Source organism: Uranotaenia lowii, chromosome 3, assembly GCF_029784155.1.
Source record: "Uranotaenia lowii strain MFRU-FL chromosome 3, ASM2978415v1, whole genome shotgun sequence".
NCBI lineage: Eukaryota > Metazoa > Arthropoda > Insecta > Diptera > Culicidae > Uranotaenia > Uranotaenia lowii.
The window spans coordinates 141,454,483-141,469,919 of NC_073693.1; the positions used below are offsets into that span (position 1 = coordinate 141,454,483).

At 32.5% G+C, this 15,437-nt stretch overlaps 1 protein-coding gene across 1 annotated transcript; it reads right to left on the reverse strand.

Annotated features, from left to right (window-relative positions):
• Positions 1-5,986: 5,986 nt before the first annotated feature.
• Positions 5,987-15,084, reverse strand: LOC129758046 (mucin-2-like). Its single transcript, XM_055755477.1, has 2 exons — positions 14,972-15,084; positions 5,987-7,044 (listed from the first exon to the last, which is right to left on the reverse strand). Exon 2 carries the CDS (start codon positions 7,042-7,044, stop codon positions 6,121-6,123), a length of 924 nt encoding a protein of 307 aa, XP_055611452.1. The 5' UTR covers positions 14,972-15,084; the 3' UTR covers positions 5,987-6,120.
• Between the last annotated feature and the right edge of the window lie 353 nt (positions 15,085-15,437).

A 15,437-nucleotide genomic window follows, 5' to 3' on the forward strand; every position in this document is an offset into this window, starting at 1 on the left:
AGTCTATTTATATTCAAAATATACTTGAATGTATTCAGCATTGCTTATAATGCATGGTTTTAAATGAACAAAGAATTGATGGCATTTTTAGCTAAGTGGTTAGTGTTTTACAAATTATTTACTACCAGTACCGTGCATAATCTAATAGACGCAAGAATATCTCTTACTTTACACATATCTAACGTTCAACTCCAATGACACTGTTTCTTTAAAATTTTATATTTAAAGATTTGATTTTTTTTGGTTTTATTATCTGATGACATTAAACATTTTCTTAAGTATTCGAAACATAACGCATCAATTCTATGAAAGTAAGACTTTTTGAACTTCTTTCATTCAAACTGCAATATCTCACATACGACCAAACGCTTTGCCCTACAGAATGGTCCTTGGAAACTAAAACTAAAACTTCTCCAGTTTTCAGAGATTCTTTGAATTGGAATCAATAACTACTCGGGGAAAACATTTGAATTCCTGTACAGAAAACCTCGATCACTACTGAATCGTAAAGATGCATGGAAAAACAATGCAATTATTTTCCTTTGAAAGTCAAAATGACAAGAAAATTTGGAAGAATGGATCATTAAAATTTTGAAATAAGAATTCATGAGTCTCTGGTTTGGATCTCAATACAAGTTGAGATAAAAAATCGGTAGATATGATTTTTTGTACATAAAGTAGTTCAAAATCCAACAAAATCGAACCTGCTTATATTCTGATTCCTACCATATAAGTTTTGAAACTTGACTCATGTTTGCTTCATTTTTATATATTCTTAGTGAATTTGCAACAAAATATGTTTTGTCGTTTTTGACATATTACAGTTTGAATGAAAAAAGTCGAAAAGTTTAATTTTAGTTGAATGCCTTTACGTCATTTCCTAAAAACTTGCATTTAACTGATTTCTTATTTGCAACCTTGACAACAACAAAATGTAAGAATAACGAAGCGTCAATTTCCGAAAAAAACATTCTTGCAAAAAATTTTATCGCTCGTAAAAAAAACACGAATAGATGAGCTGAACCAATCTAATGCGCATTACACGTATCAACGTGGCGTTGCTTTGTTTCGATATCAAGGCGGGTAAAGCTTCAGGTGTGTTCTTATACCAATGCACGGAATCGTCCATCTTGTGACAGGCAATCGTAATCGTAGGTATGGTAGACGAACAATTCGCTGTCAAAAAACGCTCCGTCTCCACCCCCCACCAATGAGAAACTTTTGGTACCCCTTGCCTACTTTTCCTCAATATGCACCCACCCTACTGTACCCACCCTGTTCGATATCCTTCGCCAGGGTTCCCACATGGATAAGAATGCACATGTTGACAAAACTCAAGAGTGATTCTGTCTCTCCTCAAATGTCTTACTATTCAGTCTCATTACGTAGAAAAAACATATAGTACTATTAAAAATATTAATGTTCTTTGAATATGTGCAGTTGTAAGCGCCAGATGACACTTCCAATGAAGTTTCATTGATTGTTCGCGTTAAATGTAAAATTTGTTTATTTGTATAGTTATATCGCAGTGAGTGTCATTTGTGTGTTAAGTTTTCTCCCAAATTCAGCCGCCACAAGACCTAGCCATCTACTGTCAGACACAACAACCGACCTAGCTTAGGAACTTGACCACCAGATGGCCACTAACCGGATCCATGGGTAGCTGACTGTTGGTAGCGACGCTGTACTAGCGACATCGACGAAGCCTTTTGGTTGAGCAGCAAGGCGGGGGCAATGACCCGAACAATGAGTTCAAGGGCCGGTCAAATTACACTGGCTGATCCTCTTCCACTCTTCCAAAAACCATCAAGTCGCGCACATCAAAATTTGGACAACCAATTACAACCACGTTGCTCCAAAAATAAAAAGAAGAGTTGTCAAGAGTGAGTCAGAAGTGAAGACATCAGGTAAGCCAGTGGACCGCCGAACTCCTTCGCCTTGAAATGCACGCTCTCATCTTTGTCTGTCCTTGTAACAGGACCCCTTTGGTTTTGGCTAAAAGCCCCGAACGCCTGTGCCAGTAGCATCGTCCTTTGCGGCATCGCCGCCATCGCTAACCGTTGCCAGCGCTGGCTACCGCCACCGCAAGCCGTGGGATTGTTCACCTCGGATGAGCCCTGGGACCATACGAATATATCGCCGGCTTCTGGATTCATCACCACCAGGAAGGCCGCGATAAAGGTCCTTTACCCCATTACTGAGGCCAGCCGACCACACCGGATGCAGAAGTGAGTCGTCTCCAGTGAAGGGTCAGGAAGCCCACCAGGTCAGATTAGTTTTTAAGAAAGTGGGAGGTCAAAGCAGTGTAACTAAAGCTAATACATTGGATTGAGAAGCGCATATGTTTTGGGAGTTTTTTCTTGTCATGCAAACTGATATTCCCTGCGATTTTGTATTTGGATAAGCGTGCCGCCCTGAGGCCCAAAAAAAGGGAGTCTCTGAGACGCCGGCGGAAGTGGTAAGACGGTTCTTACACAGTTTCTGTGTAAATTTGTGCATTGTAATTTGTGGAAAATAGCTGTATGAATGTTATAAAATCTTATTTTACAGACAAATCCTGGATCATGGCAGCCCTGTCCGTTGGAGAGTGTGTTGGTACAAAATTCATTTGCAGGGTGGATTCAATTTGTAAGGTCTAATATTGTGCTGCCTGCTAGTGCCTTAGCCGAGCAATGGTACCTAGCTACAAAAACGCTACCTTGGGATTTCTTGGCAAGTTAATTTTATTGCGACTTAGATCTTATTCGAACTTTGCAATTATCCTGCGCGGTTGATCCGTGCGAAGTAAATAATCGCATTTGTATGAACCGCAACCGCAAAATTTCAAATCTCTTCCTCATGAGGGAGGAATAGTTTGAGACAATTTCGGTAGAATTGAATAGAAGGTATAATACTTTGCTGCGTGCAGATGCATAAGCCAAGCAATGGTAGACCTGTTTAGAATAAAGCTATCCTAGTTTCATAGCTTATTGCGACTTGTTACTCGAGAGAACTTCTACTGTTATCCTGTGCGGTTGATCCGTTCGATGTAAGCTGATGCTTATTGCATGAACCGCAACCGCAAAATTTTAAATGTATTTCTTAAGAGGGTGGAATAAATTGAGACAATTCCGGTCTCCTTGTACGACGGAATTAGGGACCTGGTACCAGAGGTGCCAGGTCGTTTTGTTAAAAATCAGGACACCGCGAAGAAAAAATCAGGATTTTTCAGGACACCACTAAACTGGTGAAAATAACATACAGTTCTGCTTAGATTGCATAACTAAAGGCGAAATATAGGTGCTGAAAGCGCCCAGAATTATGCAACTGAAGCGAGAATAATCTTGGCTGACCTGTAGTTAATATCGAAAAACATCATATAAATATCATTTGAATCAAATATTATCATTGGTTTAACTGGTTACACTATTTTATTTAATTTTTTTTTCGATATTCTCATCATTTTACAGTACCTTTAGTTATAATTTGGATATTTTTTTAAAAATCAGGACAAATCAGGACATTTTAAGAGCCATTTTTCAAAAATCAGGACAATTCAAGCGTTTTTGAAAAATCAGGACGGCCTCTCGAAAATCAGGACAAATCCTGAAAAATCAGGACACCTGACACCCCTGCCTGGTACGACAATCGAGGAACTTGAATGAGAAAAATAAATCATAAATTGACTCAAAAGTACGAAATTGATTGATCTATTTCCTGCACAATTTCATAACACAATATTAAAAATATAGTTCAATGAATGAATGACAGTTTTAAACCAACGTGGAAGGCAATTCTATTGAACTAATGAAAAAAGGTTCCTTAACACGTTCGTCGTGACGGGTGTATTTCCTGGGGGGCCCCGTCACATCAAAAAGCGTATGACGCTCTCTTACTTGAGTTTACCGCTCAGCTTCGCCACACGTTTGAAATATGGGAGTTCTCCCTCTTTGCTTTCTCTCTCTGAAAATTTCTTTGGGCCCAGCCAGTAAAACTACCAAAATGAGCGTGGCGACGAACGTGTTAAGCCGTTGTCTTAGGGGCCTCTACCCTACTACATTTGATTTTTGCGATCGGCCCATTAAAAGAAGCGATGAAAATCAAGATGTATACTCAATAACGATTATTATCATTTTCCTTAAACAAATTTTTATCATGAATAATTTTTGACCTGATCTAAATTTTTTGTTAAGATTTTTTTAGTTTTTTTAATAGTGTTTTATAAGTTTTTTGAAATTAATGTTTATTTATTATATTTATTATATTTTATTTATTTATTCTTATTATGAAAACAAGTCTGCTTGGAATTTATTTTGTAGAAAATTTTTAGTTCAGAATAAGGTACATAAAAACATCAATGGCTTACCAGAAATAGCATTGAATCGAAATTTTCATTAAGATTTTTTTTGAAAATGTTGATTTAATTTATTTGTAGACACATTCCACCGTGACGTGAAATCGCATTTCCGGACTTTTCTGAACTGTTAACATTCTAGAAGTCAACAAATTTACTTGTAAATGAAAAAAATTGTGACAAACTGTCGCAAATTGAATTTCCTTCAAAATGAATATAATTTGGTCCTTTAAAAATTTAAGTTGTTTTTGTTGTTATCGATTACTTTTGTTTTGTGACGTGAATTCACGCTAGAATTTACATTTTTGACATCAGTACATGAAACTTTGATTTCCTATTCTCTCTGTGGAAATATAATACCGGTGTTTTCGATTGAGTTGTAGAGAAACCAACTACCCACAATATGATGTGCTTAGCTTTTCGATTGAACAACAACAAACGAAGTTATGCTTATTTGAAGTTGTGACGTGAATTCACTCAGTTTAAACAGAACAGGGTGGTTGACTGAATTCACGTCACGAATAATTAAATTATTCTGAACCATTCTTTAGAGCCTTCAAATATTATGTGCATTTTTTATAACGTTATTTTGTTGTTCCGACTTTTACAATCATAAACTTTTAGTATTTTTGCCTAACTTTTTTCTTATTTTGTTTGGTACTTGAATAACAACATATTGAGGGATCATACGTTAAAATTACTACTGTTTCTATCTACAGTCTTCATTTAAAGATTCACAAAAAAAAAAAATTTAAATTCATTTTTCAATCTTTTAATATTTTTACTAGAAAATAACGAACTTATTAAAAAATCAACTAAATTATGTTCGATTTGTAAAAGTCCGACCATCATAGCAGCATATTCCCCTCATAAAATTTTACAAAAAATCAAATTTCGCGCTGTTGTAACTCAGCTTGATTCCAACCGATTTCTATAAAATTTAGTGTTTTAGAATCATCTTATCATATTCAAAGAAGATCTCATTTTATTATGTCAGAAAATGGCAAAATTTTCTCGTTAAATTAAAAAGTTTCCTTTTTTGTGACGTCAATTCACTCATTTGCTACTGTTTTTGTTCGCTTTTCAAAACAACCGCATTGAATATAACCAAATTCTTTTTTCTACCAAATGAAGCAGTGTTTCTTGGCTTCAAAACGTATTCAAAAAATTCCCAGAAGAAATTAATCCATATATTTTAATAAATTATTTTGGAAAAGTTGTCAAAATTACCACTTTTCCCAACAAAAAAAAAAAATTTCAAAACTACATAAAACATGTTAAAAAAAATTCTCGTTTTTCCGTTGGTTTTGTGTGATTTAAGTTATCAAAATTTCAGAGAAGTTTGAGATTTTTTGATACGAGAACGGATAAAAATCACTTTTGAGCGGTACAAGCCCGTAGAATGTGTCTGTAGAGTTTTTAATTTTTTGAATTTGTGTGATAATCATGAGTAAGAAAATGATGTTAGAATTCATTTTCTTTATATATTGTGTACTTTTGGTATTGTTATTATTTTCAGCTAAATTTCAATTTTGAAACTCCCCCTTGGACGGGTCCTTCACACGGGCCTGACTCGAAATAACTCGTGTTAATTTTGATGTACACCTTTTTTCTCTCATAATAAAAACAACTTTGATACCAAATGTACTTAATCTTTATTTTGAGTATTCACATCTTTTTTTGCTCAGAAAACTTTTTGATTGGACCACCGCTTTTCATCATTCGCGGTCTTTCATCGATAATTTTTCTCTGCCTACCTTCAGGCGTTTTCTCGACGGGCGCTACTCTCAAACGTAAACTCGACGGGTGTGGGTCGCTGAAACGGTTTTCGTGATCGTATCGGCGTAGATGTAACTCGTAAGCGTGGGCGTAATCGTGACCAGTTTCTTTACCGCTTCCTTAGCCACAACCGATTCCGCTCCACCACCACTGCGGATGGAAGGAAGTGCCGTTTTTGTGACGGTAAGGAATTTCGTTGCCGTTTCACCGCGGATGATGGTTGTTCTGGTGATGGTTTCTTTGATGGTCGTCGTGGCCAGCGCCTGGATCTTGGTGGATGTTATCGTGGGTGGAGGAGGGCACAGTGGATTCTGTCGGGCTTCTGGAACGATAGAAAGGGCCGTTCTTGGAGGCTGGATGTCAGCCGGAAGATAAGCGTTTGAAGGTGGGGGTGGTGGACAGGAAGCTGCCGGGAGATAGGCATTGTCCGGGGTACAAACGGAAACGGTTTCCGTTACCGGAATCTTTTGCGTTTCCGTGAACCGAATGGTCGATGTTTGGATTTGGAAGTTGGTTGCCGTTGTGGTGATTCGAGCGGTTGAAACTGTTGTGGAGATGATCGTTATCGGCAGGGTGCTGTATTTGGTCTCAGTCGAATATCTGGTTTCTGCCGGTAAGGTTTCTGTGCGGGTGATAGTATTCTGGATAGTGCGATCAACGGTTCTGGTTTGGTAATCGGTGATCCGGCTATACTCCGTCGTTGTGGTTGGTTTGATGATTGTTGAATAGCTTGTGCTTGGCTTTGCAACGCTATAGATAGTTTGGGTTTCGTATTCCTTTACTGTAACATATTCCAGCACCGGAACCGATACAGTCGAGGTCGATGGATAAACTAACGGGCAGGATGGTTTAGGATAGTCGTACCCATCGTCCATGGGAGTTGCAATTACCAACAACGGTAGAAAACATATTAAGCTTACTAACAAATTCATCTGCAAAAATAAAACGATCAATTATAAAAAACGATTAAGTGCAAAACTAAAAAAAATCTTAATAAAGTGAAATTTAAACTTTTGGAATTTTGTTTTTTTATTTTTTTTTCATTGTGAGCTTCTGGCAATCTGCTGTGAAATCAATATCCGGTTTGTGATTGAAATTTGATTTCATCATCATTTACGCCAAGTATAAAATCACGAAATAGAATATGTATCTACTTTATAATTTTTTGACAAGTTCTGAACTAACTGATTTTTGTACGAACACCTCATTTTAGTTTTATTATTTTAAAAATCAATTCCACGAATCGATTATATTTTCTTAAAACTATTTATATCAAGGTTCTATATTCTGTAATATAAAGGGTGATACGGTCAAAATTTGGTCAATATGAACTTGATGTATTTCTTTGAATTTTGCATTAAAAAAACCTGAAAACCCCTCATTTTGAAGGTGTGTGTGTGTAGAATTTTGCTCCTATTTTGATTTCAGAATTTACTCTTCATCAAAATGCCGTCGAAGGGAGAAGAGCGACGTATCAAAATTTTGCTCGCGCATCGTGAAAATCCGAGCTACTCGCACGCAAAGCTGGCAAAATCGCTAAGAGTTTGCCAAATCAACCGTTACAAATGTAATTAAAGTGTTTGGGGAACGTTTGTCGACAGCCAGGAAGTCTGAATCGGGGGAAAATCGAAAATCGGAAGCCGCTAAGACGACAAAGAGAGTTGCCGGAAGTTTCAAGCGAAACCCTAACCTCTCTCTCCGAGATGCCGCAAATAAGCTGGGTGAATTGTCTACAACCGTGCATCAAGCCAAAAAACGAGCCGGATTATCGACTTACAAGAAGGTAGTGACTCCAAATCGCGATGATAAACAAAATACGACGGCCAAAGCGCGATCCCGGAGACTGTACACGGCGATGCTGACGAAGTTTGACTGCGTGGTAATGGACGACGAAACCTACGTCAAAGCCGACTACAAGCAGCTTCCGGGACAGGAGTTTTATACGGCAAAAGGAAGGAGAAAGTTAGCAGATATTTTCAAGCACATGAAACTGTCAAAGTTCGCGAAGAAATATCTGGTTTGGCAAGCCATCTGTACCTGTGGCTTTAAGGGCAGCATTTTCATAGCTTTCGGGACTGTCAACCAAGAAATTTTCGTGAAAGAGTGTTTGAATAAACGTCTGCTGCCTTTCCTGAAGAAACACGGTTGTTCCGTACTGTTTTTGCCGGATTTGGCATCTTGCCATTATGGTAAAAAGGCCATGGAGTGGTACGCTGCCAACAACAAGCAGGTGGTTCCCAAGGACAAGAACCCTCCCAGCACGCCAGAGCTCCGTCAAATTGAGAAATGCTGGGCTATTGTCAAGCGGAACCTAAAGAAGACCAAAAAAACTGCTAAGGACGAGCAGCAGTTCAAGGCAAACTGGCTTTCTGCAGCGAAGAAGGTGGACAAGGTGGCTGTACAAAATCTGATGGCAGGGGTTAAGGGTAAGGCCCGGCAATTCAGATTTGGAAAAGCGGAAGCGTAACTGGATATTTTTCCTGAATTTTGTACTAATTAAACTTGAAAAAGAAATTTAATTTGATTTTCTAAATAAACGATTTCACCGATTTACACGCGTTTTCCCCTGACCAAATTTTGACCGTATCACCCTTTAAACCATTCAAAATTTATCATGAGCCTATAGAGCTAAAATGAATTTAAATCTGTCCAGACAGATTAACCACATACTCTGGCAATTCTGATTTCTGAAATTCAAAATTTGAAAAAAATTTATCTTAAAATATAAAAAAAAATGTTGCGTGCATTTCTTCAATAAAGTTTTTGAGACTTGTCCCATGTGGAAAAACGTGCAAACGAGAAAAACGCGATTGAATTATTAGCTATATTTCCAATTTTTCTCTCAACTTAAAAATTCACTGACAGTTTTTTCGTAGTGAACAGTTCAAGTTAATCATTTTACAATGTTTTCTGCCGAAAAAAAATACATTTCCTACAAAAAAACAGCAAGTTAGAGCCAAAAATGCTCCGTGTGACACTTTTGTGTAGAATCAGAACGCATGCTGATGCTAGTTCTACGAAAAACTGTCACACGGCTACAATTTTTCTATCATTTTTAAAGCTTGCGTAGTTTATTTTTTTCCCAAAAACTCATGCTAAACCGTAATTTGAGAAATACGTTCTCTTTGTTTATAAAAATGTATAGTTGAGTATGGATCTTGTAAGTAGTGCCTACCGAAAAGTGTTTAGTGAAAACATTCTAGGCTTCTCGCTCCTCCTCTGCCCTCTATTTTAGTGTTCTTTTCAGTGAATAACATTAAATTCAACAGTTTGAACTCATCTGATAAAATTTGCATTTTTCATAGAATTTTCTCTAGTGTGACATTCTTGCGTAGAACTATCAACATAGAGACAACCACCTTGATGAAAATTTCGTATAAGTTCAGAACAAAGTATACTAGTTTGTGTTTTTATTCGAAAGTAAACACTAAAAGAGACCGTGTCCAGCAAAAAAGTGAAAATGACCTAAAAGTCACATGGGACATTCTTGCTTAGAACGGCAGTTTAAGTTTAAGTTAAAATGATTGAACCGCTCTTGAGCTTTTCCTTGATTAAAATCGGTCGTTTGAAAAAAAAAACTACCAGAGAAAATTTTATATATGTGTAAATATGTATTTGAATTTTACTTTCCGAATTTAGCTTTTTTCTGTTCTATATACAAATTGATTTGTTTGTTTTGTTTGTTTTGTTTGTTTTGTTTGTTTTGTTTGTTTTGTTTGTTTTGTTTGTTTTGTTTGTTTTGTTTGTTTTGTTTGTTTTGTTTGTTTTGTTTGTTTTGTTTGTTTTGTTTGTTTTGTTTGTTTTGTTTGTTTTGTTTGTTTTGTTTGTTTTGTTTGTTTTGTTTGTTTTGTTTGTTTTGTTTGTTTTGTTTGTTTTGTTTGTTTTGTTTGTTTTGTTTGTTTTGTTTGTTTTGTTTGTTTTGTTTGTTTTGTTTGTTTTGTTTGTTTTGTTTGTTTTGTTTGTTTTGTTTGTTTTGTTTGTTTTGTTTGTTTTGTTTGTTTTGTTTGTTTTGTTTGTTTTGTTTGTTTTGTTTGTTTTGTTTGTTTTGTTTGTTTTGTTTGTTTTGTTTGTTTTGTTTGTTTTGTTTGTTTTGTTTGTTTTGTTTGTTTTGTTTGTTTTGTTTGTTTTGTTTGTTTTGTTTGTTTTGTTTGTTTTGTTTGTTTTGTTTGTTTTGTTTGTTTTGTTTGTTTTGTTTGTTTTGTTTGTTTTGTTTGTTTTGTTTGTTTTGTTTGTTTTGTTTGTTTTGTTTGTTTTGTTTGTTTTGTTTGTTTTGTTTGTTTTGTTTGTTTTGTTTGTTTTGTTTGTTTTGTTTGTTTTGTTTGTTTTGTTTGTTTTGTTTGTTTTGTTTGTTTTGTTTGTTTTGTTTGTTTTGTTTGTTTTGTTTGTTTTGTTTGTTTTGTTTGTTTTGTTTGTTTTGTTTGTTTTGTTTGTTTTGTTTGTTTTGTTTGTTTTGTTTGTTTTGTTTGTTTTGTTTGTTTTGTTTGTTTTGTTTGTTTTGTTTGTTTTGTTTGTTTTGTTTGTTTTGTTTGTTTTGTTTGTTTTGTTTGTTTTGTTTGTTTTGTTTGTTTTGTTTGTTTTGTTTGTTTTGTTTGTTTTGTTTGTTTTGTTTGTTTTGTTTGTTTTGTTTGTTTTGTTTGTTTTGTTTGTTTTGTTTGTTTTGTTTGTTTTGTTTGTTTTGTTTGTTTTGTTTGTTTTGTTTGTTTTGTTTGTTTTGTTTGTTTTGTTTGTTTTGTTTGTTTTGTTTGTTTTGTTTGTTTTGTTTGTTTTGTTTGTTTTGTTTGTTTTGTTTGTTTTGTTTGTTTTGTTTGTTTTGTTTGTTTTGTTTGTTTTGTTTGTTTTGTTTGTTTTGTTTGTTTTGTTTGTTTTGTTTGTTTTGTTTGTTTTGTTTGTTTTGTTTGTTTTGTTTGTTTTGTTTGTTTTGTTTGTTTTGTTTGTTTTGTTTGTTTTGTTTGTTTTGTTTGTTTTGTTTGTTTTGTTTGTTTTGTTTGTTTTGTTTGTTTTGTTTGTTTTGTTTGTTTTGTTTGTTTTGTTTGTTTTGTTTGTTTTGTTTGTTTTGTTTGTTTTGTTTGTTTTGTTTGTTTTGTTTGTTTTGTTTGTTTTGTTTGTTTTGTTTGTTTTGTTTGTTTTGTTTGTTTTGTTTGTTTTGTTTGTTTTGTTTGTTTTGTTTGTTTTGTTTGTTTTGTTTGTTTTGTTTGTTTTGTTTGTTTTGTTTGTTTTGTTTGTTTTGTTTGTTTTGTTTGTTTTGTTTGTTTTGTTTGTTTTGTTTGTTTTGTTTGTTTTGTTTGTTTTGTTTGTTTTGTTTGTTTTGTTTGTTTTGTTTGTTTTGTTTGTTTTGTTTGTTTTGTTTGTTTTGTTTGTTTTGTTTGTTTTGTTTGTTTTGTTTGTTTTGTTTGTTTTGTTTGTTTTGTTTGTTTTGTTTGTTTTGTTTGTTTTGTTTGTTTTGTTTGTTTTGTTTGTTTTGTTTGTTTTGTTTGTTTTGTTTGTTTTGTTTGTTTTGTTTGTTTTGTTTGTTTTGTTTGTTTTGTTTGTTTTGTTTGTTTTGTTTGTTTTGTTTGTTTTGTTTGTTTTGTTTGTTTTGTTTGTTTTGTTTGTTTTGTTTGTTTTGTTTGTTTTGTTTGTTTTGTTTGTTTTGTTTGTTTTGTTTGTTTTGTTTGTTTTGTTTGTTTTGTTTGTTTTGTTTGTTTTGTTTGTTTTGTTTGTTTTGTTTGTTTTGTTTGTTTTGTTTGTTTTGTTTGTTTTGTTTGTTTTGTTTGTTTTGTTTGTTTTGTTTGTTTTGTTTGTTTTGTTTGTTTTGTTTGTTTTGTTTGTTTTGTTTGTTTTGTTTGTTTTGTTTGTTTTGTTTGTTTTGTTTGTTTTGTTTGTTTTGTTTGTTTTGTTTGTTTTGTTTGTTTTGTTTGTTTTGTTTGTTTTGTTTGTTTTGTTTGTTTTGTTTGTTTTGTTTGTTTTGTTTGTTTTGTTTGTTTTGTTTGTTTTGTTTGTTTTGTTTGTTTTGTTTGTTTTGTTTGTTTTGTTTGTTTTGTTTGTTTTGTTTGTTTTGTTTGTTTTGTTTGTTTTGTTTGTTTTGTTTGTTTTGTTTGTTTTGTTTGTTTTGTTTGTTTTGTTTGTTTTGTTTGTTTTGTTTGTTTTGTTTGTTTTGTTTGTTTTGTTTGTTTTGTTTGTTTTGTTTGTTTTGTTTGTTTTGTTTGTTTTGTTTGTTTTGTTTGTTTTGTTTGTTTTGTTTGTTTTGTTTGTTTTGTTTGTTTTGTTTGTTTTGTTTGTTTTGTTTGTTTTGTTTGTTTTGTTTGTTTTGTTTGTTTTGTTTGTTTTGTTTGTTTTGTTTGTTTTGTTTGTTTTGTTTGTTTTGTTTGTTTTGTTTGTTTTGTTTGTTTTGTTTGTTTTGTTTGTTTTGTTTGTTTTGTTTGTTTTGTTTGTTTTGTTTGTTTTGTTTGTTTTGTTTGTTTTGTTTGTTTTGTTTGTTTTGTTTGTTTTGTTTGTTTTGTTTGTTTTGTTTGTTTTGTTTGTTTTGTTTGTTTTGTTTGTTTTGTTTGTTTTGTTTGTTTTGTTTGTTTTGTTTGTTTTGTTTGTTTTGTTTGTTTTGTTTGTTTTGTTTGTTTTGTTTGTTTTGTTTGTTTTGTTTGTTTTGTTTGTTTTGTTTGTTTTGTTTGTTTTGTTTGTTTTGTTTGTTTTGTTTGTTTTGTTTGTTTTGTTTGTTTTGTTTGTTTTGTTTGTTTTGTTTGTTTTGTTTGTTTTGTTTGTTTTGTTTGTTTTGTTTGTTTTGTTTGTTTTGTTTGTTTTGTTTGTTTTGTTTGTTTTGTTTGTTTTGTTTGTTTTGTTTGTTTTGTTTGTTTTGTTTGTTTTGTTTGTTTTGTTTGTTTTGTTTGTTTTGTTTGTTTTGTTTGTTTTGTTTGTTTTGTTTGTTTTGTTTGTTTTGTTTGTTTTGTTTGTTTTGTTTGTTTTGTTTGTTTTGTTTGTTTTGTTTGTTTTGTTTGTTTTGTTTGTTTTGTTTGTTTTGTTTGTTTTGTTTGTTTTGTTTGTTTTGTTTGTTTTGTTTGTTTTGTTTGTTTTGTTTGTTTTGTTTGTTTTGTTTGTTTTGTTTGTTTTGTTTGTTTTGTTTGTTTTGTTTGTTTTGTTTGTTTTGTTTGTTTTGTTTGTTTTGTTTGTTTTGTTTGTTTTGTTTGTTTTGTTTGTTTTGTTTGTTTTGTTTGTTTTGTTTGTTTTGTTTGTTTTGTTTGTTTTGTTTGTTTTGTTTGTTTTGTTTGTTTTGTTTGTTTTGTTTGTTTTGTTTGTTTTGTTTGTTTTGTTTGTTTTGTTTGTTTTGTTTGTTTTGTTTGTTTTGTTTGTTTTGTTTGTTTTGTTTGTTTTGTTTGTTTTGTTTGTTTTGTTTGTTTTGTTTGTTTTGTTTGTTTTGTTTGTTTTGTTTGTTTTGTTTGTTTTGTTTGTTTTGTTTGTTTTGTTTGTTTTGTTTGTTTTGTTTGTTTTGTTTGTTTTGTTTGTTTTGTTTGTTTTGTTTGTTTTGTTTGTTTTGTTTGTTTTGTTTGTTTTGTTTGTTTTGTTTGTTTTGTTTGTTTTGTTTGTTTTGTTTGTTTTGTTTGTTTTGTTTGTTTTGTTTGTTTTGTTTGTTTTGTTTGTTTTGTTTGTTTTGTTTGTTTTGTTTGTTTTGTTTGTTTTGTTTGTTTTGTTTGTTTTGTTTGTTTTGTTTGTTTTGTTTGTTTTGTTTGTTTTGTTTGTTTTGTTTGTTTTGTTTGTTTTGTTTGTTTTGTTTGTTTTGTTTGTTTTGTTTGTTTTGTTTGTTTTGTTTGTTTTGTTTGTTTTGTTTGTTTTGTTTGTTTTGTTTGTTTTGTTTGTTTTGTTTGTTTTGTTTGTTTTGTTTGTTTTGTTTGTTTTGTTTGTTTTGTTTGTTTTGTTTGTTTTGTTTGTTTTGTTTGTTTTGTTTGTTTTGTTTGTTTTGTTTGTTTTGTTTGTTTTGTTTGTTTTGTTTGTTTTGTTTGTTTTGTTTGTTTTGTTTGTTTTGTTTGTTTTGTTTGTTTTGTTTGTTTTGTTTGTTTTGTTTGTTTTGTTTGTTTTGTTTGTTTTGTTTGTTTTGTTTGTTTTGTTTGTTTTGTTTGTTTTGTTTGTTTTGTTTGTTTTGTTTGTTTTGTTTGTTTTGTTTGTTTTGTTTGTTTTGTTTGTTTTGTTTGTTTTGTTTGTTTTGTTTGTTTTGTTTGTTTTGTTTGTTTTGTTTGTTTTGTTTGTTTTGTTTGTTTTGTTTGTTTTGTTTGTTTTGTTTGTTTTGTTTGTTTTGTTTGTTTTGTTTGTTTTGTTTGTTTTGTTTGTTTTGTTTGTTTTGTTTGTTTTGTTTGTTTTGTTTGTTTTGTTTGTTTTGTTTGTTTTGTTTGTTTTGTTTGTTTTGTTTGTTTTGTTTGTTTTTAGAGTTTCGGTATACAAGAGTAAGTTTTATTCAATGGAAGTTTTTTTATCCATTCTTTCTTATGATAGAATGTAAAATTTCCTTTGCTCTCTTTTAGCACGATCATGTTTGTTTGCCTTTTTAATTCCCATCCGAATCAAAGATTATGGATTGAAGTTTATAGAAAATGTGAATGTGAATGTTAAATTTTAAGAAATTGCTGATTTTCATTTCGGGTTTTCCTTGAAAACATTGAAAATTCTTCTTCAGATAATTGATTGCATCTGATTTCTGTCGTTAGAGTTGTTTCTGTATTTGGACTCTTTTCACTTTAGATTTTTTTTTTCTTCAAAAAGTTGACCTTCACATTTCCTTTGCACTTGCACTCATCAAAAAAGTAGCATTCGGTTCAGATGGAATGCATAAGATAAATTTGCACAATTTCAAACAGACCTTGGCAAATGGCAAGCTCATCACAAAGCCCATAAACTAACCTTGGATTTTTACACCCCCGGATGGCTGATGAATCCAAAACCGATATTCTGCGAGAACAGCGAACCAAAAAAAATATCACTGAAAACTTCGATTTCGCGCTGACCGTAAGAATGGAACCAAACTAAACTTTGGCCGGTCCCACCGTTCTGGTTTTATACGGTGACATCCCAGATCGTGGCTTGTCGATGGTTGGCCGGGGCGATTGAACTTATATGCCCACTCGATCCCAAAAACGGTCGAATTCTGATAAAACTGGATCCCATTATTAGAGGGACATCCATGTAGGGGGTAACATTTTCTTTGGAAATGTTATCAATAGTACATTGAACCGTTTAAGATAATTTGAATTAATTCTTTAAATCAGAGAGCATTTCAAGTTGCCCCATCCAAGGACGCTCCCAGATGAAAAATTGAAACACAACGCTTCTTCTCCATTTCTCCGTGAGATTTTTTCTGCTGGAGTCA

Bases quoted from the DNA above. Each gene is read 5' to 3' on its own strand.
- LOC129758046 (XM_055755477.1), bottom strand. From the start codon at position 7,044: ATGAATTTGTTAGTAAGCTTAATATGTTTTCTACCGTTGTTGGTAATT.